Source organism: Ischnura elegans, chromosome 4 (genome assembly GCF_921293095.1).
Source record: "Ischnura elegans chromosome 4, ioIscEleg1.1, whole genome shotgun sequence".
NCBI lineage: Eukaryota > Metazoa > Arthropoda > Insecta > Odonata > Coenagrionidae > Ischnura > Ischnura elegans.
In genome coordinates, this window is record NC_060249.1 from 108,371,021 (window position 1) to 108,398,029 (window position 27,009).

Below are 27,009 nucleotides of genomic sequence, written 5' to 3' on the forward strand. Positions count from 1 at the left end.
GTTCAGTGAAGATGGTGGAAAGAGAAATACCGATTCCTACTGTTCATACTTATGAAAAAAATATATAATTTTTGCAGGAAGAGGAGTAAACTTTTTCAAAGTTGATTAGTTACATCTTTTTTTTTTTTTTTAAATTGCGATCTTCGCAAATTGTAAAACATGCCTCTCGAGAGACTCTCGATAAGAACGTTACTATCGATTTCAATTCGATTGTATCGTCGATAGCCAAAGATCGCATTCCGTCGCTGATTGGGGATGAAGTTGGCCCAAAATACGAAAGTACTTATAAATCCTTATTTTTCAAACATTTCTTAAATTAATGATGCATATTGCGTTGTACCTGTTATTACGTTATCGTATTATTACCCCTCAGGGCACTTATTTTGCATCAAGGATATTGGTTTAGCACGCCCTTAATTTGGATGGTACTTAACAGTAATACCATGTAATTTTTGGGGGTATTGTTAATGAGACATCTAAATTCTTCAAAAGTCCAAAACCTTTGGACTCTAGGTTTTGAATGAAGAAGCAATTTCTTTACCCATGTGATAAAAGTGTCAAGTGTTGTATTGATATCATTTTCACAAATTCCCTGACCACTTTGTTCGAATTTTACGCCCACTGTGGAACTGGGTAAGCAGCTGTAGAAGGAAGGTTTGTGGAGTTGTTCGTTCTCAGGTATTCCCCATCGGCTGACTTATAAAATATATATGTGACTTAGCAATACAAAGGGTTCCAGTTTTGCTATAGTTATTATATTCGGGGATCATAGTTGTTTTATTGAGTTAGCCTTAGAAATGAGCGACTTGGAAAGTCAGAAGGACGAACTCTTAGCTCTTGAAAGCATATATACTCGTGATGAATTTCAAGTGTTTGAAGAGGAAGGCCTATCTGGTGGAAAGTTCGCTGCCTTATTAACATTGCCATCTCCTCTAAGGGTTTCGTACGAAGAACAGCAAGGTCGGTGCCTTCTAAACTAATGTTTCATTATAATTAACCTTGATTGCCTCTTAATTTACGTAATTAAATAATTATACACTTTTTCAGATGGTAATATAACCGAGAAGAAATTCCATGTGAGATTTTTGCCACCCGTTGTTCTGCAGTTCTCACTACCCACGAATTACCCCTCTGTGTCACCGCCTAGTTTTACTCTGTCCTGCTCGTGGCTTAATAGGAAAACGGTAGGTGACATTTTTTCTCGCTTTTTTAAATATCTCTAATGTCTCGCTAAATGGTTATGGACAAGCTATAAAGTTATAGATCTTTCCAGAGTGTGAAACCATCTCTGCCTAATGATTACCTCTATTCCTAAGAAAAAAATTCTTGACATCAAAGTGGAAATTATTCTTCACTGATGCGAAAGTTAACCTTAAAAAGTTACTGGAAAAGATAAGGCTACTTATACACTCTTATGTAATGGTATGTGAGGAAGAGAACATAAAATTCTTAGTAAGTCCTTACCATTTTTTCCTTGGAAAGAATATATGGCCCTTTTAGCAATGCATTAATATCTCTTGCGAGAGAGCCGTTGCTGGACATTTCTTCTGAGACTCGAGGAGGAAAATGTGGTGAAGATTGGGTCATACCTAACCAGTGCTGAAGTTTTGATGAAAGTAGACAGTTTTTGCCTTTGCCTAATGATTTACAGTTTCAACTCTGAGAAGGAAAATTTCTAGTGGTTTTTAATATATTTTATATGTAAACCTAAGCCTCAGTTGTTCCACGGGCAACCTCATGCATTGTATGGAAAAGAAAAGATCTTGTACAGTCTGCATTCGTTAGAGATAGTCCTCATTGTTTTCAAAAGCTTTACGAAATCAAGAAAATTTCCATTGAACTTTTCCCAGCATGTCTCAATCCTCGCCTTACTTCTGGGTCTTCAGCCTTATGACCCAAGCCCAACCTAAATGTCAGCCCATAATTATCATTTGCCGTTTCTCCTGTTGCTGTCAGGAAGTCTTGATTTACTTTAGGAGGAAGTGAACGGGCGTCTTTGCTGTGTGACTGTCCAGTCAATGTGTTTTTAATAATGCTATTGTTTCTTTTGTCACATGTGGATTACCTCAGATGAAATAACCCATTTATATTGTACTAAGTGTACATAAGGTGTATGTGTAGACTAAAGTGATACACTCAGTTTGATGGGTGGAGGAAAGAACTCGGGTCTTCCGTTAGCTCTCTCATCATCATCACTTGTCAGTAATTCTTACATTGGTTTGATGCTGTTCTCCGGACAATTTTCATATTAGCTAGTATAGATATTTTGACTAACTTTCTCACCCTGCATTATTTACTTTTCCGTAGATTTTATTCAAGGCCTTCTTTTACTATTATTGCCATTCACTTTTCCCTTGGCGATTGCCTTCATCTGACTGTCATGCCTCAAGATAAGGCCAATTACATGTCAAGTATTCCTCTTAAGGTTTTATAGGCTTCTCTTTTCTTCAACTTGACGACAACTCCTCAACAACGTGTTCCTCATTCTCTTCTCTATGCTATCCACATCACCATGTGTGAGTAAGAACATCTAAGACCATAAATTGAAACTACTATTTTCGCATGTAAACCTGCTCTGGCTATTTACAGGATGCTTAAATGTAATATGGCCATTGACCTGGTGGGATTCCTTAAAAGACTAAACGTCCGGGAGAAAGCCTCTGTAACTTCTTCATTTGAAGTTTAAATCATATTTGTTGACACTTGTAAGGTCTTGTGTCAGTCGAATGAGATCAGTCACATGCATACATTGACCACAAATGGTCACTGATCAAAGTTTGCATTTAACAGTTGTAACTCTTTGCATAAACTTGTGTGTAGTTTTATACCTAATTTGAGAGTTTTTCTACTTTGTGCTGTTTCTGTGATAGAAGATCCTATTTTGCAGAAAAAGTATTACTTTATGGAATTGTACTTGTATGGACATTTTAGGGAACACTTATTCTGGGTCACAACTCTGCACCCAAGTTGGAACCTCAGAAATAGAATAAACCAGTGGCCATACAAATAAGTCAGTTTTTAATTTATGTGTTTATTCTTCGTATATTCTGATATTGCAGAAACATTTTCATGAGTTATTTTTTTTTTTAATGAATGCAAGATCAAGGCCCCCATACATATTTGTTGTAGGTATATCAAGAATGAGTCAAATTTTCTCTAAAAATCTGGGTTATATTGCCAGCAATCTATTATTTAAATTAAGTAAGACTGTTTTATGTGTTCCAGTTATATTAAACTTGTTTCCTTAAGTTTTATAATTTTCAATAATATTTTTTTCACAGTAACAGTACATTTTGAAACAGTAGATATGTTCTATTATTATTATTATTAATCGCTGCGAAAACCTTAAAACTAAGACAGTAGATATGTTATTGGTTTTTCTGGTGTTATCAGTGAATTGCAATTTATGTTAAATTCCAATGATGTATTTGAAAATTATAAAAAAAAATTAAATTATCGGATATATTTTACCAGTTTATTGAATCTAGCTCCAAGTTGATCAGCCTACAATTGTATTGTCTGCCTGCAATTTTTTCCACTGCATTGGTATTGGGAAGTTTATGTAAGGAGGCATTTCCCATCTGACGGTGAGGAGTGTCAAAAATAGTGTCCTTTACTTGTTCCTTATTCAATATAAGCCATGTGAAAAGTTTTGGAATGACTTTACCACGTGTTACCAAAAAAAAGTCAATATGGTCTAGTGTTGAAGTGTCTCCAACTCTATGCTCACTCATAGCACTTTGGCATCTGTGGCCAACATCATAATTTGGCTCCTAATTTTTTAGGCTTTTGCCAATGAATTTTATGAAAGGATTATGATACTGTCAATCATCTACAAGTTTTAATTACAGTAGAACCTCACTTATGAAACTTTCAGCGGAAAACCAAAAAAAGTTTCATAAGTGAGGAAGTTTCATATGTGAGGTTTTTTGGTATTTAGCATGAAATCCTTTGCTATAGGGGCTGGTTTGTTTCCAGGATGCAATTACTCATTCAGAGGCAAGAAATTGAAGCCTAATGATCTTATTTTCTCAAAAGTAACACCCCAGATGATGTATTACTTTAAGAGAAATATAATTTTACATTCCTGAACAACTTTACCGACGGTTGAACGACTAGCATTTCTGGTACTAAGCTGCAAGGCTATCACACTGGAGAGATTTCGGAATGATGACACTAAATGTTCCCAGAGAAGCCAATTTTTTAAAAAAGTTGACTCATTAAAAGCGGTTTTCAGGAAATTCATTATACCACCTATAGGCAAACCCCAGATTGGAGATTGAAGAAATGAAATACCTGAGGAAAGTCATCCAAATTAACCATGTAATTTTTTATAGGGAGCAAAATTTCACTAATGCATCACGAAGGCTTCACACCCTATGGACCCGGGATATGGCAGAGGCAGAAAGTTTTCAGAGATGGCTCTATCCCTGCTTGAGAGTAGTGTGGACGGAACTTCCAGTGCAACACACTGTCCGGCAGATGGGACATTAAGCCCTGGTTAAGCCTATCGTTACAACCTGGCTAATTCCAACACAGGGTTTCTATACTCCCTCTCTTACCTCATGGCGCAAATGACCCCAGCTGTCGGTTTTCTCCCTCTAAATACCATGCCATAGATAATATGGAGCACCTGGCAGTGGCGTAATTATGGTTGGGGGATGAGGGGATGGATCCCTCTCCAAGGCCTCAGAAAAATTTAAAAAAATTTTAAACACAAGTCTAGCTTTGATAAACAGCTACTGCATCTACTAAAAGTTAAATTTTATGTGCCAAAATGATGTAGAACATATTAACAGGCATGCCATTTTTTTAAATTTTACGGGAATCCCCATTGCCTCGGAGGGGTGGGTGGTGAAGCCCCAGGTACTACCGTCACCCCCAAAGCATATTCCTAGTTACGCCACTGGTACCCCGGATATTCCGTGACTAAGTTCACTTTTCCGGTGCTTAGAAGACTTTTAAGTGAGCATTTGAAATAATCGCGCAACTGCTGTCAGTGATGAATGGACAAAAATAGATTAAGAGCCCGGAAAAATCTCCCCTCTCAATAATGTTTACGCACTAAAAAAGAATTTTCCCATGACATTTTAGTAATAATAGATTGAATCTACCGGGTATAGCTTCTCTGCCGGCATTCTTCCGCGAATTCAGCGCCGGGAACTTCGACTCGCAAGCCGTGTGACTCATCTTCACGTAATATTTTGCTTCCCCATATCTGAAAACAACACCAGACCGTTTTTTTCTTCGATATAATGGTTATAAGTCATTCCTGAGTCGAAAGGAACTGCCTTATCTCTCGCGTTTTGAATTTGACTTTAATGATTACGTTACTACTGACGACGTGAGTTATTCTCCGAGGGCATTCGTACTAACTCTCGTTCAGTTAAAAAATACACGCTTGCCACCAGGCAGTCAAGGTCAAACTATATTTCATTTAAACCCGCAGATACAAGTTGGGTCAGTTTTGATCTGCGCGCCGCGTAAGCAACTTTCCTCCGGCTCAATTCGTCCCGCGGATGAGGGATTAGCCCGCGGAATGAGTCCACGCATGCTGTTTTTGCCATCGTGTTGAATCACCAACGGCTTACGTCCATACTACAAATACGATAATCTTTTTTGAATGGCCTTGGAAGCCAAAATTTTGGTATGCGAGGATTTTTAACGGCTCATTCAGGTGTTATTTCGCTAGGCGACGGGAAGCATAACCTTGGAAAATTCTAGACAATCTTCCGTTAGAGATAGATATTCCGGATTAACGATCATCTACTGCAGTTAAAATTAATATATAATAAACAGCATCACTCATTATTAAAACTTATTATTCTTCATTGACATATCTATGTCATGAGCGCTCACTACCCCCGCTCCTGTGACTAAAATCGTCGCGCCTACCGCATTCTTCTCGTAGATCAGTTCTCTGACAAGTCGTACAAGTGAGGTATTTTATCACATTGGACTGGAAAAATACGTTTCATAACCGAGGTCGTCGTATAGGTGAAGAGTTTCATAACTGAGGTTGGAAATACATGGGTTCATATGGGGTTATTCACCGGACCAAAAAAAATAGGCGTATAAGTGAGGTCATCGCATAACTGAGGGTCGTATAACCGAGGTTCTACTGTATTTTTTTAGGTATACAAGAATTTGGAATTGCGATTTTTCTTGAAGTTGTTGCTTATTCCATATTTTAGAGAAAAAGTAAATTCTGACAGAGCCCTAATACGGAACCGTAATAGCCCACACCATGTCCAAGAAATAGCTGGAAAAATTTCTTAAACCTTTTTAGGAGATGAATGAGGGCATTAGGTTTGATTCTAATTTGTATGCTCTGGTGGCCGTAACACACAGCACACTAATCGCACGAGAAGTATGGTGATGAAAATTGAAAGCTCCAATAGTGGTACCTTTGGGTATTAAGACCTGTTCCTATTTGTTCCTCATGATTTATATTTGCTTATTGTTGAGGATAAGAATAAGCTGAACGTAATGCTAAAAATCTACAGTTTATTTTATGTATGTAGGTAGTTGGTAGTGCCTTCAACTTCATCAAGAACATTTGGCTGTTTTTGACTCCCTGAAGTTGCATTTGATCAACTAATCAGTGCAATGATGAATTAATTGAAGACTTAATCCCCGAACAGTCATACAGAGGCTTCTTATTTACATAGTCATTTATTTGCTATTTGTTGCAGCCATGAACTTCACTTCTTTGGAACTCACGTTTACATGTATTCAATCTTGCTATTTTTTCTTTCCAGCTTAGCCAAGTTTGTAGAAAACTGGATGAAATATGGAATGAAAATCAAGGAATGGAAGTGCTTTATAACTGGACCCAGTTCTTGAAAGAAGAAATTTTAACTTATTTAGATATTGATAAAGAGTTGGATATCACTAATGTTCTTCATCATTCTGCTGGGTGCCAAAATAACATGAAGCGGAATGCCAAACCTAATGGAATAAGGCCTACAAAAGTTTTGGGTAAAAGTGGGCAAGACAACATTGAGTCATTCGGAGGAAAAATATTTGATAAAGGTGTGGAATATGAGTATACCTGTGAGGAATCTGAAACAGAAGGGAGGGTCAATATTGCTTGCCATGAGAAGATACCAATTCAAAATCTTGTTAATGATAAGCGAGCTGTCGTGGAAGTTTGTAGAGGAACTTCTCTGGTTGACCTACTTAAGGAACATGATGAGCAACAAACCAAAGATTTATTCAACAAAGAGATAATTTCTTGTCAGATATGCTTCCAAGAAAAATTAGGTCAACTATGTGTCAGATTCGACAGCTGTGGTCATGTATTCTGTAAGGAATGTGTGACTGAATATTTTGAAGTTCAAATTAAGGATGGAAATGTGCACAGTCTTAACTGCCCAGAACATGACTGCAAAAAACAGGCATTGCCATCTCTGGTAAGTGAGCAATTACCTTCCTATGCAATCATTGAAAATTTATTTAACCGAATAATGCAATGCAATGCTTATTTTTTGTTTAAATTTTAAGTCATTCCCCTTGTTTTTGCTCTCAGGTTAAGGATTTGGTTTCACCAGAACTCTTTGCTAGGTATGATTCAGTACTTCTGAGCAGTACTTTGGACACATTAACGGACATAATATATTGTCCTCGCTCCTTTTGTCAGTACCCTGTAACATTAGAAGCAGGAGAGAAGATGGCTCATTGTCCTAATTGTGAATATGTTTTTTGTGTCTACTGTAAAATGGTGTATCATGGAGTGGCCCCATGTCAGTTTAAATCTGGTATGTACAATTACATCATTATTTGTTTAACTTAACTATGATAGCACATAACCACTTTAATTCCATGAAATTTCTCGAAGAATGACTCATCTCTCTTGGTTTTATTAACAGGTCTTCAAAAACAACTGGTAAAGCAATATCAGAATGCTGGCGATGAAGAACGTGCTCAATTGGAACAAAAATATGGCAAAAAGCAAATTCAAAATCTTGTCGACACGTGCATGTCTGAGACTTGGATCACTGACAATAGCCAAAGCTGTCCCACATGTCTGTCTGCAATTGAGGTTTGTTGTGTTGTAATTTTTCAGATTGTTTTATTAAGCAAAAATATAGCGAATCTAGTGGTATTTGGGGCTGCTTTATAGCATTGAAAATTATGCCACCATTTTGGTGGTGTAATTCCTATTGCAGCCCTCAAATGGCACATTTCTAATGTGCTGATCATTGGACTCAATTATTTCCACTGCAAGAACCACTGAGAAAGGCATGAATGATACTTTGAGTGCGTATCTTGAGCAAAATGTATTGCGAGGAAAGGCAACAACTCCGGTTCGAAAAGAGAGGATTCAGGGGTAACTTCAAATCCCTTCAAATTTTAAGAAGAAGATATTATTCCATTTTTTTGTTATCTTTGGAAATAGGGACCTGTGCTAGCTATTAGAGCTGATGTTGTCTAAGTGGCTCTCAAATGCACTCAAGTAGGCGTATATGTCAATTTGCATGAAAGAAAGAAATCGTCCATTTTCATTTAGCACGAGCAGACTGGCTCACTTCATTACATCAACAATATTAAAGATAAATCTTCTTGTTCAATTGGCTGATAGTATCTTTGCCTAAGTTTAGGGCTAACCACAGAGAGCAAAAATATTGGCCAATTCCTCCCAGATTTTTTAAAAGCCTATGCAAATTTTTACTTGCGTAGGTATATTTGCATAAATTTGGTATTTAAGCGCAAAATTTATGAGAAGTATATACTCCCCAATTTTCTTTATTTTTCTGTACGTAGTCCTCCCTCTAATTTTGAAGCTTCAGTTTTGGGAAGAAAGGTAAAAAATGCACAGGAATATCGTCCCCCCTTCACTTTTACCACGGAATTTTTGGAAAAAAAGGGGGAACTATACAAATTCAGATAAATATGGTACAATAAGCATGCGTAGATTACCTTTCCTTCCTTAACTCTTTTTCACTACTTTTTATTTATTTTAATGGTTGATGAGTTTGATTTCCGTCGCCTCAGAATGCCAATGCCACCGGATCGTTTAAATCTTCAACTAGGATTTTGGGTAGGCATTTGAATCGAATTGGCTTGCGGTAATCTTTATATAATTGAAAACATTTAAGAGATATATTTTAGTCGTTATTCTTTCTAATAATTAAATTTTTATTAATACTATACCAGTCACTAGACCAGTAGCATTTGCCTTACGATTTGCCTCGTGTCTTGTGCCATTGAGCCAATAATCTTTGAAATATCCCTTGTGGGCTGATTCTCCATACTTAACCTCCCATGGCTTGTCATGAAATTGATCAGCCTGAAATTGTGTATTTTTATAAAGGGGAATAAAAATTATTATTGTTATTATTAATTATTAAAAGACTAGAGAGGAAGATTGAAGATGGGGAAATTACGGTTTCAACAAGGAAGAAGAACCAGGGATATACTAATAGCTTATTTGAGGAAAATTCTTGAAAGGATGATTGAAAAAATAAATAAATCCATCAGCTCCATCTTATCCTTTTCTGTATAACTAAATGTTTTTGTGTACCTACCCTAGGGCTAAACAAAAAATGAAAAGATGGAGTTTAATGGGGATAGTGCGTTCTAATTTTTGAAGGGATACAGCCCATCTTTCTGGGGAGAGGAGAGAATGACCCCTATCACCATCACTTTCAAGTACATATTAAGGCCCTTTTGTCATTAAATTCCACAAGTGACATAAAATGCCAGTGAAACTGTCAACATGAAACAGTGTGGTGGAAACTCCAAAACCATGAGAGAAACTAATTTTTTTATATTATTTAATTATTATATAAATGTAAGAATAAATCATACTACATAATAATGAGATTTCAGTATCCCCATTCCAAGTTTGACCACGACTTCATCAGCATTTGAACTGAAAATTTGGCCAAGCAGAAAGATGACCTCATCTCTCCAGTGGGTGGCTTGTCCCCGAAAATATCTCCAATGCACCGTCTGAAGTACATACAGTGAACATTTTGCAATGAAAACTGGCAAATTTCATAAAAGAACCCCTTCCCTGTTTACTATCTTAACATTGTGAAAGATAGTCGAATAGGTAAGCTCATTTGAGCATATGTGGTTAAGAATTCTTTTGGAGTTGGCAGAGGTGGCAGGCTCTGAGTAGGGAAAGGTAGCAGTTTTCTTGGTGTATTTGGATAGCACTTTTTCACTTGTGGCCAATGTAGTAAAAATTTCTAAGGATTGCTTCCAGCTTTTAAAATCCCCATTGAATTGAGTGAATGAATAAAAGATATAGCATATATATATTTTTCAAATGAGATGTTTTCTTTGGTTTCAGAAATCTCAAGGCTGCAATAAAATGGTGTGCTGGAAATGCAACACAATGTTCTGCTGGCTATGCAAGACGAGACTCAATCCAAGTGCTCCATATTTGCACTTCAATAGTCCCAATTCCCCTTGCTACAACTTACTTTTTCAAGGTGTACATGATGATGATGACGGTGATGACGATGGCTGGATTCTAGAATATGTTGATGTTCTTTGATTTTATTTTATAAGCAATTTTTATTAACTCTATTTCTGTGATGAATTTGTATGTTGTTCTGTGATTATGCTATCGTGAAGTTCTTTTAGTTAAAGAACTCTTTGATATGGATTGTCCATTTGAATGAAATGGGTTATGTCTGAACGAATGTTATATAGTAAAATCTGAGATTATATTTTTGAGAAGTTTAATTAAAACTGTTGTAAAAATCTCTTGCAATAGTTTTTTTTTTGCTGTTGAAGCTTTTTTTGGTTATTTTAGGACTTCTTGTAGAAATATTTACTAAAACTCATGTTTTGGTTCAAGAAAGTGTGCCCTAGACCTGGTCATGATAAAATGTAATTTAACTTCTTAAAATTCCATTACCTACTTTTATACATCAAGTTCATGCGACTAGTGCCTTAATTTTCTTTATTCCTCTTATTTTAGCAGTTGTACTCGCTGAACCACCATTGAAAAAATTAAAAAAGCGATTTGGATATGAAAATCCTGGTTATAAACTGGATTTCACTACGCAGAGTAAAAAAATTAAATATTGCATTTAAATATGAAAATCCTTGTTATATACGCGATTTTAGTACTCGGAGTAAAAAAATTAAAAATATTATATGGATAGAAATTCCTTGATACAAACTCGATTTCATAACGCGGAGTGCAAAAATTTGAAATCCGATTTTGATATGAAAATTCCTGATATAAACTCGACTTCAATACTCGGAGTGAAAAAATTAAATTTATGATTTGAATATGAATATCCTTGTTAAAATCTTGATTTTAACAAGGATATTTTTAAATATTAGCAGTCTCTTCATATTTCTTCCCCTTCCATTTCACCACCTCTCTTTGCAATGACAAATTTAGGCTTTTCTTTGCTTGTCTTCCATTATTTCACCCTTTGATTCATTGCCACACCAAGATATGAAGTGTGACATCTTCTACCTTTTAATATGAAGACTCTGGTTTTAGTAGTGAAAGGACAAGGCATTTTCAGTTAAAGAAGAATGTAGAATCAGGGAAAGGACACAAATGTTGGAACTGGTAAGGGAACAATTTTTTAGTATGGTTTCTAAACTTTCTATTTTTATTTTTCACTTTTTAAGTTGAGTATCCATAAGCTCCTCTAGCCGAAAAGGGAGGGGGACGGCATAGCTAGTTTGGATCCCTCCACCCAAAATATAAGAACACAATTACTTTCCTTCATTAAAAAAAAAACAAAATATTGAAAAAACATGAATTTACTTATGATTTCTGGGACAAATGAAGTTTTTTCAATTTTGAAAAGTGTTAAAATTAGTTAAAAACCAGCTACTTAGTAACATGTTTTTAAAAAATTTCCCCCCGGTTATGGACCCGCTCCCTGAACGAAATTCCTGGCTAAGCCACTGGAGGGGGAGTTGGAATGATAACACTAAATAATGGTAATATTAGCACCCATCCTTGAGTAAGAAGGGCCTTTTCGATTTCTATGTCTTTGGGGGAATCATATTGGACTGCACGTTACTTTGCTAGTTGGCAGAGGAATGACAATTCCATCCCTGTTATGCATTCTCAACATCACTCCAAAAAAGTCATGAACACTTGAAGCCTTTCAGGCCATTGAGTCCCAGTTAGTTGCTTAAGTCAGCAATAATGAGTGTCATTCTATTTCCTCTGACATCATCCCTTTGCCAGGCAACACCAGTGCCTTCCATAAACCTCTCACTGCAACAGGGGCAGAGACCTCAAAAGGTAAACTGGTTTTCTTCTTTTAAAATACAGTGTGTGCCATTCTATCATTGATCTCCAACACCTAGGGCAGGATCTAGCAAAAAAATCAGCTTGCATTGAGCCCCAGTTCATCATGGAGGAGCCAAATCACGATGATAAAACTTTAAAATCAGTGCCTGATATACTGGGGTGCCCATTATCAGTATAAGCTACAAACTTAATTGCTACCCTTAATTACCATTATAGCTGATGCCTGAACAACATGATCATTTTTTTCATCTCTCAGAATGATAGCACAAGTGATAGGTTTTAGGGATCAAAAGAGTGATCGCTCAAACTATCGTTTTCTGAATTACACAATCATTCCTAAAACTCCTTTTTCCATCACTTTTTGTACTTACAACTATCATTCAATTAAAAGACAAGCATCGCATAACAATCCCTGTTAGCGGCTCGGTGTTTGGATTGGCTGAAGGATTGTGCCAGAGATGGAAAAAGGGATGCGATTTCCATCCCTCGAGCCATCGTGGAAAAGGATCACTTGAAATGGTAATTTTTCCCACCATCATTGGTGCGATTGCTGGAGCTGTCCCTTGGAAGGGATGGGAAAAATGATTGTGTGACTCAGGCTTTACCAACTGTTTATGCGGCATATCCATAAACTGGGCATTTTTAAAAATTTAGCATCTTGATCCTTCCTTGTAATCGCTGTATTACCCTTTAGGCTACCATGCTCCCCATTTTTACCATACCAACCTCTGACTTGAATCACTGAGTGGGTGATGTTAATCATTATCATGTAAAATTCAGCAATGGCAGAGTAATCAACGTTGTATCTAGGTTATTCCTTTGGTTGCTTTCATTATCATTGAGGTAGTCACATGCTCAGGACCAGTGGTGCAGCGAGGGGGGGTTTTTACTTAATTGGATTGATATTACTAACAGAATAGTGTAAGGATTAGTAAAATATCCCTCAGAAAGCCATAAAACTCACCATTTTGTCAACCATTTATCTTAAAATTCCAAAATTTATTAATCTCGAACCTACTGCTTATCCTGGTGGGTATTCCATACCCCCACACACCCTGGTATTAGTTGCACTTAAACCCCTCCCCCCCCCCAGCCTTAATTCCAAGCTGCACCCCTGCTCTGGACTACTCTCTACTGCCAGGAGAACAAAAGAAGATCAAATACATAGTCACAATTTTTAAAGCTGCAATGCTTTCCCCAAAATTAACTGTAGAACAATCAGAGCACATTTACCGGGGTGCAATTGATACTTGACACTCCATATTAACTCCCTTCCTAACGGATCACTAGCAATTACAACCACTGTACACTAGTGGTGATTGTTTTCTGAAGATTAAATCTCTTGCAATGGTGGGTGCCTACTCCTAAAGGGACTCATATCAACTGTATTATTTTACATGCTAATCACTGGTCAATTGATGATGCCCAAGTAATCTTCTTGCTTTGCTGGGATCTTGCAATAGGCCATGCCACAGAGTATTACTCTATGGCTGTACTCATTCGGCATAACCAGTACCAGTAACCATAACGGAGGAGGGGCCAGCAGCCCCTTTAGAAGTAAAATTAAATTTAGTTCAAAGAAAGTTTTGAAAATTTTTCTTTGGATCCATGTAAAGTGATATTAGTAAAAAATATGTAATTAAAATATTTTTTTGAGCAAATAATTATAAAATCTAAGTAAGCACTGTTATAATTTTTTTGAAATTTTGGTTTCCATAGCCTTTTCTATGTTACAACATGATCAACCTCTGCTTGCCCCCCTCTCGTTTTGATCCTGGGTATGCCCTTGGCTGTACTTGTACTAATACAGTTCCACTCTACATGAAAAGTATGTCTACTCCCATAAATAATGGAGATCATTAGAGTAACAGTATCCTCTATCATAACCTTCCTCTAAAATTGTACACAGCATAACCCTCAATTCAATGGCATTGATTTGAGGCCTATACGTACTCATCACAATTTTTATGAAGTGTTCTGGCCCTTTTAATCCAACTGGTGTTGGGTTTGCACTTCTGTCAATTCAGAGGCTCACTGCCTGATGCAAGCAGGTGAAAACCAGTTGGCTTGTTGCCCTGCATGAGTCAGAAGGATTCAAAAGTAGTGCCATAAAGGGTTGCTTTAAGAGTACATTGGTAGCACTTTAGGTATAAGAAGAGGATATATATCAATGGAATCTAGGAAGCAACTCTGATGATGCAATAGGTAAAATACCTTCACCAAGGAGGTGGAGTTGAAGAGCCCACTGGTAGATTGAAATCAATCACTTTTACCCTTGGAGTATCATGATGTACTCCTGATAAAAGTGGGGATGATGTCTCTGCCATCCAGCTCATACCCTCAGCATTTATCAAATTACATGGTGGCTAACAGAGTGTAAGCAAAACAATGTAGGGGCGACAAATAGACAATGTATTGTGCTATTTTGTGGAGTTTTCATAACCACAATAGGTATTATTGCATGGTATTAAGCTATATTCGATGGTAACATCAAGTTTTAATTTCTTTAACCTTGTTTTATTATAATTTTACACAATCCTCAGCACAAAAAAATTTTGTGAAATTTGGCATGATCCTACCTCTCATACACTTTGGGATTGGGTTAGATATGGCTCAACCCCTTCTCTCCTAAATGCCTCATGTAACTAACATGCCTGATTATATAGTTTATAAAAAAAATTGCTATGAACCTAATCACTAGATTAGCTTGATTTGTTACTTAGGGAAGTTTACCTAATGACTTAATGAAAATTGTAAATACATAGCTTTTGAAAATTAAGCAAAGAAAAGGTAACACTTGATTAAGAACCAAAACCGATGCCAGGAACTGAACAAGAATTGGAAATGACGAGTGGAACCAATTTACCCACAGAAAATCTTAAAACCTTACTCCAGACTTCATCCTTATGCAAGAAAATGCACGCAAATCTCTGTCCCCCCATTCCCATAATGCCTTGCATTACTCATAATTAAATTAGCTTTGTGCACTTCAGTAGAAAAACAATGAACAGTGACGCACTTTATGTCGACCAAACATGAACCTTCATCTACAGTAGAGGACCTCAAATCCGGAATCCAGAAAACTGGAACGTTTGAAAATTCCTCTGCGCAGTGTTTCAACTTGCCACCTCGAGGCACCACTCTCCAAGCCTTGTTCTGGGATGAATAGGAAGTTAGTACACGCTATGAACATATGCTTACAACCTATGTAGAGATTTCAAATATCGAACACAAGAGCCTGAACACATTTATAAATTAATTAATTGACAAAATATAGAAGCATTTGAACAGATTTACTGTCCGACTAAGGAAGGTATTGATAGATATCGCAACGTCTGCTAGTGAATGATATCAACGAAAGCTATTGGGCATGAAGAAAAAGATATATGTATTTGTTGCTCGTTCTCATCCAGTTTTAAGCACGTATAGTTTACGCTGCGGAAGCTACAGTCATGATTTGACAACTTATTCGGCAAGTTTTTTGCCTCCTTCAACGTACTGTACTTTCCAGAAATCCAGGAAAACCAAAAATCCAGAGAACCTTTGGTTCCAAGCTTTCTGGATTTGAGGTCCTCAACTGTATTTCGATGCAAAGAAAAAGCACTTTCCAAAGGCTATCAAACAATAGCAGTGATGGAAATGTGTTTATAGAATCTCAAGGAGGGTTTATGCAAACTACACCCAAGGAGGAAGGAAAGTCAAATTTGACCTCAGAATGATCCACGAAAAGTCACTATTCAGTCATGACTGTGAAGGTGAATTTTTGTGGTCATTCTGATGTCAAAGTGACGTCATTTTGACTTTGAATTCATTTGTATAAGTTTTCACTAAAAGTGAGAACCTATAAAAAAATTGTCAAATATTGTCCACGATACCCACTCTCCCCACATTCCAACCTGAAGGTTGGTTTGGAAAGGTGAGGGTAGAGCTCACCCCTGGCACTTCACACAACCGGGCATGCGAATATCACACCTTAAGGAGGTGGGCCAGTTCATTTCCCTGGGCTAGTTCTACAGATAATTATTAATTTTGGGGAGCCCAAAGCTTCACCTCAGGTTTGAACTCCTGGGGCCCATCTGCCAATCGTCAGTGGCTACATCCAATAGACCACTCAGTGGCAGAGCCAGGTTTTAGGTCTAAATTTAAAATCGGCACCCCTTAAAATTCTACCCTTCTTCGCTTCCCCTAATGCTACCCCAAGACGTGACTGTGCCACTTGCCCTGGCGATATGTATGTATCGTGAAATATCGCTATAATTAATTATATCTGGAATACGAATTTGAGTTTTGTACATTATCGATAAATGATTGTCCGATAAATAGGGCCCAATAAAAGTATCGGGACCGATAGAATATCGGAACCGATAAAATATCACGATATATCGTCCAATAAAAATATCGGGTGCAATAAATTAACTGAGCCATTAAAAATATCGGAATCGTTTAAATAGTCTTCCGATAAAATACTACGGAACTACTGTTATAAGGTAGAAATATCCTTTTGATAAAATATAAAGATATATCAACCGATAAAAAATATTGGGCCTGATTAAAATCGCCATCTGATAAAATACTACGCTTGATATTCCGATAAAAAATCGCCACTGCTAAAATATCACGAAATATCATCCAATTAAAATTGCTGCTCGGAGGAAATATCGTGATTTATTGTCTTATAAAAGCTGCAGCCACGATAAAATATCGTGATTTATCACCCGATATCAAATCGCGTCGTCGCGCGCGATAAATTATCATGTTTTGGCATCGGGAAATTAGTATGGGAAAATACAGCTATGTATAGGGTTGGCCTTCGTTTATGCTAGACCACAAATCGGTGCGTTGAAAACTTACGTTACAGGATGTCACCCCATCTAACAACTAAGAATGCAGGCACATAATTAGGTTATAAAAATAATTTTCTCTTTTATAATGCTGTTGTGAAGATTTAAATTGGCTATCAGCACACAATCCATAAAACCTGCAAATCCAACTTTGATTTTTCATTGAATTTCAAAATTACTAAACCTTAATTCACCAATATATGCACGTAAAATAGCATTGGGAAAATTAATATCAAGGGAATAATAAAAAATGTGAAATAATTTATTTACAAAAAAACTTAACAGTTTAATCAGCTAGCTCCAAGTTATTCAGTTTTTCCCATAGGTAGAATCCAGCTTTAACCTGCCGCCCACCAAAGTATCGCCCATTCAGGTCAACCACCGCTAAAAAAGAGAAAAAACAAATTAGACAAAAAATATTCCTTAACGCATATACCAAATATCGAATCTTTTCATAAAACAGGTAAGTATAATAGATACCATTAGTTACAATTTACATGGTGAATGATAGCTACGTATCTAGATATGTATTCACAAATGCCTGAAACAAACCCTTAGGTGCATAAGACAAAAACATAAATAGAATCCAAGCTCTCATAGTCCCCTATCCTCTGAACAACTCTACCAGCAAGGGCAGCTTTGAGTAGAATTCAAAAACAGTCAATGAAAACACATACCTATGAATATTACTCATATATGTATGTAGTTCCTGAAGCTGCCAAAGAGAGCACTGACATCATCAAATGCAGGAAAGTACGTGAAAATGAAACTGATGGTAACATTCACGTTAGGAAGAAGGAGGAGAAAGGATGAAAAATTTTATTCTCATAAAAGCAAAACACCCCAAATGTGCAAGGCATAATTATGTACTGATATGAACAATATTAAAAAGAAATTTGTGTTTTTGCTAATGTTGGTCATGACAAGTTCCTTTACACCTTCTTTCTTGAGAGGAACACAGTGTCCTGCACATCATGTAAATGCTGGGAGTTTGCATATAGAGCCATTTTCACACAACAGTAGTAGTCCTAAATATGTAATGATGCATGGTGGTAAAATGAGGTGTAGTAGCTCATTCTTATGCCTGTAACTGCCGAATTTCTATCTTGAACTACCTATTATTGAAATTCAAACAAATGATAAATTACACTTGCAGTGGTCCAATATGGATAAAATAGGTAAGAGAAAAAAACTATGAACAAAATATCAATTTAAACACAAAATTAGTGCAGAAAGACCTTCGAAATGTATTTCTGCAGTAGTTACTAATAAGTAATAATGTACTTCCATGACACCCCTCAACTACACGCTCCCATTGTTAAGCAAGGCTTATTTTCAATTTTCCTCTGACATTCATTTCAACCTCTTCAATGTACTTTGTGGAGTTAAATCTATATGCTAAAAAAATCAGGACAATTAATTGACCTAAGGAGATTGTGATGGGCCCACCATTTAACAACAATTAATTTACCAAAATCATAGACAGAAATCATCATTTCAAAGGATTACAAGAACAATTGCATTCCTGAAGACACAAATTCAATCCATTTTAATGTCTGAGCAACTTCTTTTGAGAAATAAAATACATATGTCATTACCTATGCTATATGGTCACATGCTCAGCCCTCATTTATGCTTGACTGCAGATTGAAACTATCCTTTAACTAACATTTGATATTAATTACCAAACATTAAGAAGAGCAGAGAAGATTTACTTAATCCCAATCCCAGGTCGATAAAATTCCTAATTTTAGTTCAAGATTTAATACATAGCTCTCAGTCAATAGGCTGCAAGTTATGCTGATGTGACATCATGAAATTACTGGAAGATGTTAAAAATTTATGTCAATCGAGTCAAATATCTATAAATCTAACCTACACAACCAATATTTCCTTAATCATACGAGGGGAAAAGTTAATGAACACAGTTTTTGAAACATGCTGGGATAGACCCAAGTCATGCAAAAATTTTAATGGAAGCTTTCTGCTTACAGTAGAGCCCATATTTCCCATATGATAGCAACTTCACAATCATTTCACTATGATTAGAAATACAAGAAAATAAGCAACACTCCCACAAACCTTTTATTGCGGACTCTATTCGTTTGAATTCAACAAATATACGGACAGCTTCATCATGTGGTACATTTGGCATTTCATATATAAGAACACGAATTACATCACCATACTTTGTGTTGCACTCTTCTTTGACTTCTGGCTCCAAATCCTCATCTACTTCTCCAGGACCAACCATATTCTAAAACATGCAAAAATGAGGGAAAACCGGGAAAATTATTAGATTGAACAGAATTCTCACTTAAAATATTATTACTAAACAAGCTCAGAAGTTTAGGCCAAGCTGATTTGCCTCAATAATCTATTTATAAATTAGGGTGGAACATCATAGCACACATAAAATGTAGAAAGATAGTCTCTCGATTAAAGTTTTAAGACTACGTACAAACAGAGATTCCTACCAACAATAAAATATCGTAATAATCGTATAATAAATTTCGTATAATGATACCATATTGTAAAACTCATCACAAAAATGAATAATGGATACTGCCACACATTATTGTATTGTACAGCGGAACCTGGTTCGTCTGGAACCTCCATAGAACATTTTCCTCCTCAGCATGGCGACTTCTCTCGGTCTCAGAACCATCAGGACAAAATACTGGTAAAACTATTTGGTGTATCAGGCTTAAATAGTGGCACATTTCAGCAGGGGCGGATCCAGAATTTTTTTCTGGGAGGGGCACAAGCAAGGCCGTATCCAGGATTTTGTTCTGGGTGGGGCACAAGGATACCTCGTAATACAAAACGAACGCAATGATGATGGGACCGTATTAAAAATCTTGCATATTTTTGAGGGTCTGGGGGGGGGCACGTGCCCCCGTGCCCCCCCCCTGGATCCGCCTATGCATTTCAGCGTAGTACGTTAAATTACATTGCATAAGCAACCTGAAAGTTCTTTTCTAGAATCTTATTAAGGTGTATAAAACACCAAATTCACAAGTTATATTATCAGCCACTGACCTTCTTACTTTAATCCAAATGCATTGCTCAATTTTCTTGATGTGGTGAATGACAATATGCGGCCATTTGCCAGGAGTGTGTGGCTATGCATGAGAACTCCCCATTATTCCCCACCCTGAGCTCTTCACCTAGTGCACATTGTTCTTGAGTGGGCAGTTGTTGGTATTGCAAGGGTACTAACCAAGTTCAACGGACATAGTATTGCAATCCTAACATAGGTATACTGAAGCCCTCCATTTCTCCCAAACCCAAGCTGATTTTTTTTAACCTCCATGAGGCTCCCCTTCACCGTATCCTTCTTGATCAGTCCTGCGGACTTGTCCCTGATCTTTCTCCATCAATTCTTCCTCCCATTAAGTTCCCCACATAACTGCTGTATCTAATTATGAGGCCAATCCACTGTGTTCTTCTCTGCAGTACCGTGACCCATGGATTCTTTTATTCTCCTATTGTTCTACATCTACTCTTTCCTCACCCTATCCACCTAGTATTTATGTATCTTCAGCATCCCCCTCCAGCACCAAGTCACAAAGACCTCTATCCTTTTCTGATAACTCTTTCCGATACGCAGCAAGAGGTAGTGGACTTTTTGCCATGAATGCCATCTTAGCTAGGGCCATGGGCATTCCCAGAATCAAAACTAAGGGGGAAGGGTGGTGGGGGCAAAACTAGACGTGGTCATTCAAGTTAAAACATTTTTGCACAGAATGAAACCAAAATTTTAAGGAAATTATGACAGCAATTTATTAGTTTTTACAATTAATTGCTTGAAAAAATGATGATTTTTATTTTAGTTCCATGTCTTATACTAATATCATTTTTCTTAAAAAAGAAAATTCGTTCATAACTTTTGATTTGAACTAAATTTCATTTTGCTTCAAGAGGGGGCAGTTGCCCCCCTTTTCCCCTGTTGGGTACGCCCATGGCTAGGGCTATTAATATTACTAGTAATGGTGCTCCCAAGATAGGTGAATAACTAATGGCTCCAACCTCTCTCCTTTGAGGCAAATGTTGGCCACAGTCTTATCTTTTCTGTATTCCAGTATCTTGGTTTTCTTTCCATTTATTTTCATAATGTACTCCTGAAAGACTTTCTCAATTTTGGTCATTGAGTCCAGTATGTCTTCCTCTTTGCCTCTGCTGATGGTAATGTCACCTGAGCATCACAGCGTGTTTAGTTCTTCTCGAATCAACTTGATCCCTTTGCTCTCCTATGTCTTTTATTTCTTCATCCAAGTACATACATATTGAAGATTGCTACTAAGAGGTTATGCAGGACCCCTTATTTAATTTTTGCCTCTACATATATTTCTTTCTTCTTGTGCGCCTATGTTGGCCACCTGGGCCCTATCAAGGTAGTAGCTTCCATTAAAGTAGTATAGTCAAAGTTCCTCCATCGCATTGAACATCTTTTTTCAGCTGATGATGAGATAGACAGTGAGCAGTCAATTGATCACTTGCTCAATTTTCATTCAATACTCTTGTGTCATACTTTTGGTGTCGTTTTCGAAATATGTGTGATTAAGTTGTGTAATGAAATGCAAATTAGAACATGGTAGTAATGCAGCCAAGGGAAGAGTGGGGGATAAAAATTGATCATTGTTCATAATTATCCATGAGCAATTGATAGATGTCTTCTGAAACGGCAACGATGGGAGAAATATCCCAAAATAATTTTTTTTAATGAGAATTTGTCTTTTTCACCTCAAAACAGCACTTAATGGACCCGAAATCTCAGAATATGGAAAAAATACAAAAATGACACGAAAAGTTTGAGAGAGAAGTATCTAATGAAAATTGAGTAAGTGACAACTGACTGGTCATTGTGTATCTCATCTACAAATAAGTTAAAATGACTAAACTAAATCATTATTTTCATCAACCCTGGATAAAACAATCACGAGTTGCTAAATTTAGGAGGTATCACATAAATTAAATTATCAGCATACCCTGAGCAACACAACTTTGGATGGATTCTTCATCATCTCCGTTATAGTGGGTTCCGGTTTGGGAGTGGACTGAGCGGCAGCACTGGCTGCAGCTGCAGCTCCAGGAAGACCAGCAGGTGGAGGCATCACCGAAGGCGGTGGCATACTCCCACCAACTGGGCCAACTGCTAATGGGACAGGAGGGATTCCCATGACTGGAGGAGGCATTATGTCCTTCTCACTTATGATGCGACCTCCCCTCTTACTTGTCTTCTCAACCTGCAGAGCCATCGATATTCCCTGCTCCTGTTTGCCAAGACCTTGACCTTCCTACAAAGATACATTGCACACAAAATAATGCAAGGAAGTACAATACATAATTCATTATAAATTCATGTAGTACTATGATGCTTGACACTACAATAACCAGTAAACAATTACTAGCCATTAGAATGAGGGTGTCAAAATATTTAAAAGACTTCCTTACCATGTAAATGATGAGTGTATAACATCAAATGTGCAAATGAAAAAATTTAAACCAGGTCAGTGATCTTGAAGAGTTTTTCGTCTGCAAAAGTGTCTATGTATGGCATCTCGTTACTTTTTATTTATGTATTCAATTGATACATGTATTTATTTATGAATTACTTCTAGTGCCTATTGTTACTTTATAGGCCTAATACATAATAATAAAATGTATCAATATTATTCGTTATTTTTCAATGTGAATGAAACAAAATTTCCTCCAAGTTAGGCCTAAAACTATTACTAATAGATCATACATTACACAGGATGGACAAGAAATTTAAGGCATCTGTACAGACAGTAAAAAAAATACTAGCCATTATTGGACAATATAGCCTGGTTAACCTTTTCCCTACCAAAGACAAAAATATGCATCTGGACGTTTCTTGACCCGGGAGACGAAAGCAGCAAATTTTCATCAGAGATTTTGCTACGCAGGTGAATGAATGCTGAATATTTACGTTTCTTAGCTCTTCCACCTTTATGACGGTCGCAGGTGTGCGATGTCTTTGTTTCAGGGCCCAACACTGCGGGGCTTAGGCTTTACCCTTGAAATCTGGGAGCAGATACCCTGACCCCTTATATTACCCCTCTTAGCGGTGAGGGACTGCGGTCATACAATAGTTTATCCAGTCATTTCGCGAAGTAAATATTTGTTCCTTTCTCAAAAAATATAAACTAGGAATAGAATTATTTGTCTTTTGAGCAGCGTTTACAATTTTTAAACAAAATTCTACGATAAATTATTTCTCGATTTCAGTAAAAATATCAACATGAAAATTGTTGCTGCATTAAATGCATTAATATTGACGTTAGAGCTTCGTTCAAAATTTGACAATTCTCAGAATAAAACGAGGAATTCAATTCCAAGTCTGCAATTTATGTTCAAGCAATAATTATCCGTATAGCTATTTCATATAAACAAAGCATGATCAACCGTGAACCAATGCTACTGGTAGGGTTATAAACACTGAAAGGAGGGAGCCCAACTACCCTCGGAGTCCGAGATAATGCGGAGTCCCCGCTAGGAAGGGTCAAAAAAGGTTGGCGCTGAGAGTGTGTGATTATCCGCAACACCCTTCTTAACGAATATCCTGCAAAAATGCTCCGTACGGAGGTGCTCAGTACAACAGTCATGCTAAGGCGAGAACTCCACCGTCTTGAAAGGGTTAAGAGGAAAGGAAATTGGAACCAATGAGAAAGTGACAAGATAGAAGGATAAGCCACACATAAGGATCGAGAAAACAGCAAAGGAAACACAGTACCTTACTTAATAATGCATATACATGACAGAACAAAGGACCAACGAGGCAAGATTTTTTGTCAATGAGCTTTAAATTGACATTCAAGAAGGGTAGAATAATTGAGGATGTGCTCAAAAAATCAATTTGGGAGGTAAAGAAAGAACATTTATGATTTGAAAACTATGCAAATTGAATTTTCAGGCTCATGCAGTTGGAATGAAAGTTAAAGTGGAAAGCCACAAACTGGAACAATGAAGTGAATTTTCTTTTGTTGACTATGCTCATGTAAAAATTATTACGAACCCTCTTCATTTGAAATATCCATTAATTAAAAAAAATGTGATCAACCCATAAAAAAAGTAATAATGGTTACTTTAATTAAGACAAAGATTTTACCTTGAATCCATACTTGGCCATGATTTTGGCTGCAACTGAGCCACCAAGACCCATTCCATATCCTTCCCCAGTGAACGACTGCCTTGTGCCATCAAACGGACCGCCCATTCCCCCTCCACTGTCACCTTCACCCGAGTTGCCATCGCCCTCTTGCAACGATGGAGGAGGAGCGATTGCCACCCCTCCCGTCCTCTTCTCACCCTCAGTGCTGTCACCATTGGATGTACGCCCCTCATCTTCCTCCTCCTCATCCTCTTCCTCACTTCCTTTCCTCCCACCAAATCCTGTCTTGCGGCGATCCTCATCAAACCTGCAAATCAGAAGAATAAATTATTGGCCTGGGACATAAGTACAGCCGCACCTTCAAAAATAAATAGCTCAGTTGTAGAGAAAAAGTGACTCCTAACCAGTGGTGGATACATATAGGGGATTTCTGAACATTGCAGAACCACAATCACAACTTTTTTGTACCATAAGATGGCATTGTCTTGTATATGTATAATCAGTTAATATACAACTTTCTTAAACTTTGCAGCTTGATTATTTTTTTATTATGATAAAAGTAAAGGTAGCTCAAGATATCTTTTGCACCCCCCCCCTCCTTGAGTTTTTTTAAATCCGCCACTGCTCAACAACTTTTATTGCTAAACAAATTTACTTTCGAATGTCCTCATTACGTGTACATTATTTTATTTATCATGCTACTGGATAGTATTTCCTTTGGATGTACATTCCACCACTGATTATTATGGGCGCCAATGGTATACAAGCCTGTAGTTCAAGGCATTTCCAACAAGAAAAATACTGCGACAATTGGTGTGCTTTTATAATTCTTGATTGATATTGGAATAGAAGAATAGTGAACTCTCATTACTTCATGACTGAGAAAGTTTATTAGTTTAAGTGCCAGAATTAATCAGTAACGATTGAAGCACAAATCCCCTGGGAAGCAATTTACAACAAAGGTTATCATAAATTTTACAGGAATGCCATGAAAAAGAAGGTTTTGCAGGAAAGACAGCTGGCAAACAAGAGCATTCATCATCCAGATACCTCTACGGTAGCCATGCAATGGCTGGCCGGAAATAAGTGGCTGATGATATAAAGTTACACACATCTAAAAAATAGAATTCAACTATATGCAAAAACGCTAATCACTCATCACGCACTAAACAAGAGGGATTCGATCAATATTTTACATTTCAAAAATTCAACCTGATATAATATGTATAGAAATATGAGGAAAATTGAAAGATCAAGGAAAACAAGTTGGGGTGCATGGTATACAATTACTGCAAATTTATACCTCTCTCTTGTTCTTTTATCTCGCTCTTCCTTATGTTTGCGTCGCCTTTCTTCATCTTCTTTTTCCCTCTCTCTTTCTCTTCTCTCGCGTAGTTCTTTCACAACTTTCTCATAGTCATTTGGCCATAATGGATCATATTCTTCGTTTCCATTCCATTCTAAGTCGGCACTGGGGGTAGTTTGGGCATTAGATGGCAAAATTGATTTACCGTCTTTACTTCCAAAGCCTTGCACAGCCCCCGAATCATCGTCTTCCTTCCTAGATTTAAGATCTATCACTGGGGGTAGTACAGCACCTGGCTTTCTACTTTGTTCTCTTTTCGCCTAAAAATTAAAATCATGAAACGAAACTATAAACTTAAAAAATAACACGTAAACACTAACCGCATCCCTGACACAAAAAAGCAATGCTCATCCACATTTGTACCCCTGAACATTTCATTCAGGGAAAGTATAAAAAAATAGTGCTCTAAATTGAGGCTAAATATTATTTTCGTACATTTTACGTAATATTGCCATTGAAGAAATAACAGAATAACAATACATTGACTTGCCTGTGATTGTGCTGTCTTTTTAAGCTGTAACTGAGTTTGAAATAGCTTAATACCTGAAGACCAGCCAGCAACTTGATCTGCCTTCTCTTTGATTGCATCAAGATCGTCATACAAGGACATTGTGCGGATAAAAAATGGTAAATTCAAATTACCCACTGACAATCACGGTAAATTGAAAAAAACACCACAGTCGCCGCTCACGCTTGTAGCAGCTCATTTGTTAACAAGTGCTTCCACCTAGGTGATACGTTCAGCAACAAAAAGGAGCGCCATATCCAAATGATCATTCACATCGTTCGCACAGCGCTGAAGAAGAGTTATTGAAATCCCTTTAGTGTGTCCCAAACTATAATGAAAGGCAGAAGGCATATTACAGTGAAGTAAAAGAATAGCAAATGATCGCACTCAGCCGATAGTACATAATAAACTGTGACCAATGACGGATTATACATGTGGGGGGCGCGTGCCTCCCCTTGCAGGGCCGCCCGCATTGTCTCACATTGTAGAACCACAATTGCAGCTTTTTTATATCATAAAATGGCATTGTATTGTATATGCGTATTATCAGTTTAAATTATTAACTGGCTTAAACTTCGCATGTGACTTAATTATTTGCCGTTACTACAAAAGTAAAGGTAGCTCGAAATATCGTTTGAGGCCCCCCCCTATGAAAAAATTGTATAAACCTGTTTCAAAATTTTATACAATTTATACAATTGCCATGGCAATGTATATGATTGTATAAAATTTTGAAACAGGTTTATACAATTTTTTCATAGGGGCCCCCTTGAGTTTTTTTATGTATTCGCCACTAACTGTGACCAGTTGCTCCCAGACTCACAGGTCCTATGCATGAGGTGTAAGAAATCACATGTTCACTGGTTGGAAAGCAACCATAGATTGTGGAACTTCAATGGATTACTTCTG

General features: G+C 37.1%; 2 protein-coding genes across 2 annotated transcripts; one reads left to right on the forward strand and one right to left on the reverse strand.

Moving 5' to 3' along the window:
* Positions 1-233: 233 nt before the first annotated feature.
* LOC124157876 (E3 ubiquitin-protein ligase RNF14-like) lies at positions 234-10,721 on the forward strand. The gene is made up of 6 exons (XM_046532939.1): positions 234-960; positions 1,048-1,184; positions 6,762-7,415; positions 7,532-7,760; positions 7,872-8,044; positions 10,304-10,721. The coding sequence occupies exons 1-6, from the start codon at positions 798-800 to the stop codon at positions 10,508-10,510; spliced, it is 1,563 nt and encodes a 520-aa protein (XP_046388895.1). The 5' UTR covers positions 234-797; the 3' UTR covers positions 10,511-10,721.
* Positions 10,722-17,329: 6,608 nt separating this feature from the next.
* LOC124157877 (splicing factor 45) lies at positions 17,330-26,304 on the reverse strand. The gene is made up of 6 exons (XM_046532940.1): positions 26,083-26,304; positions 25,530-25,852; positions 24,224-24,533; positions 22,080-22,388; positions 19,171-19,345; positions 17,330-17,472 (listed from the first exon to the last, which is right to left on the reverse strand). The coding sequence occupies exons 1-6, from the start codon at positions 26,200-26,202 to the stop codon at positions 17,375-17,377; spliced, it is 1,335 nt and encodes a 444-aa protein (XP_046388896.1). The 5' UTR covers positions 26,203-26,304; the 3' UTR covers positions 17,330-17,374.
* Between the last annotated feature and the right edge of the window lie 705 nt (positions 26,305-27,009).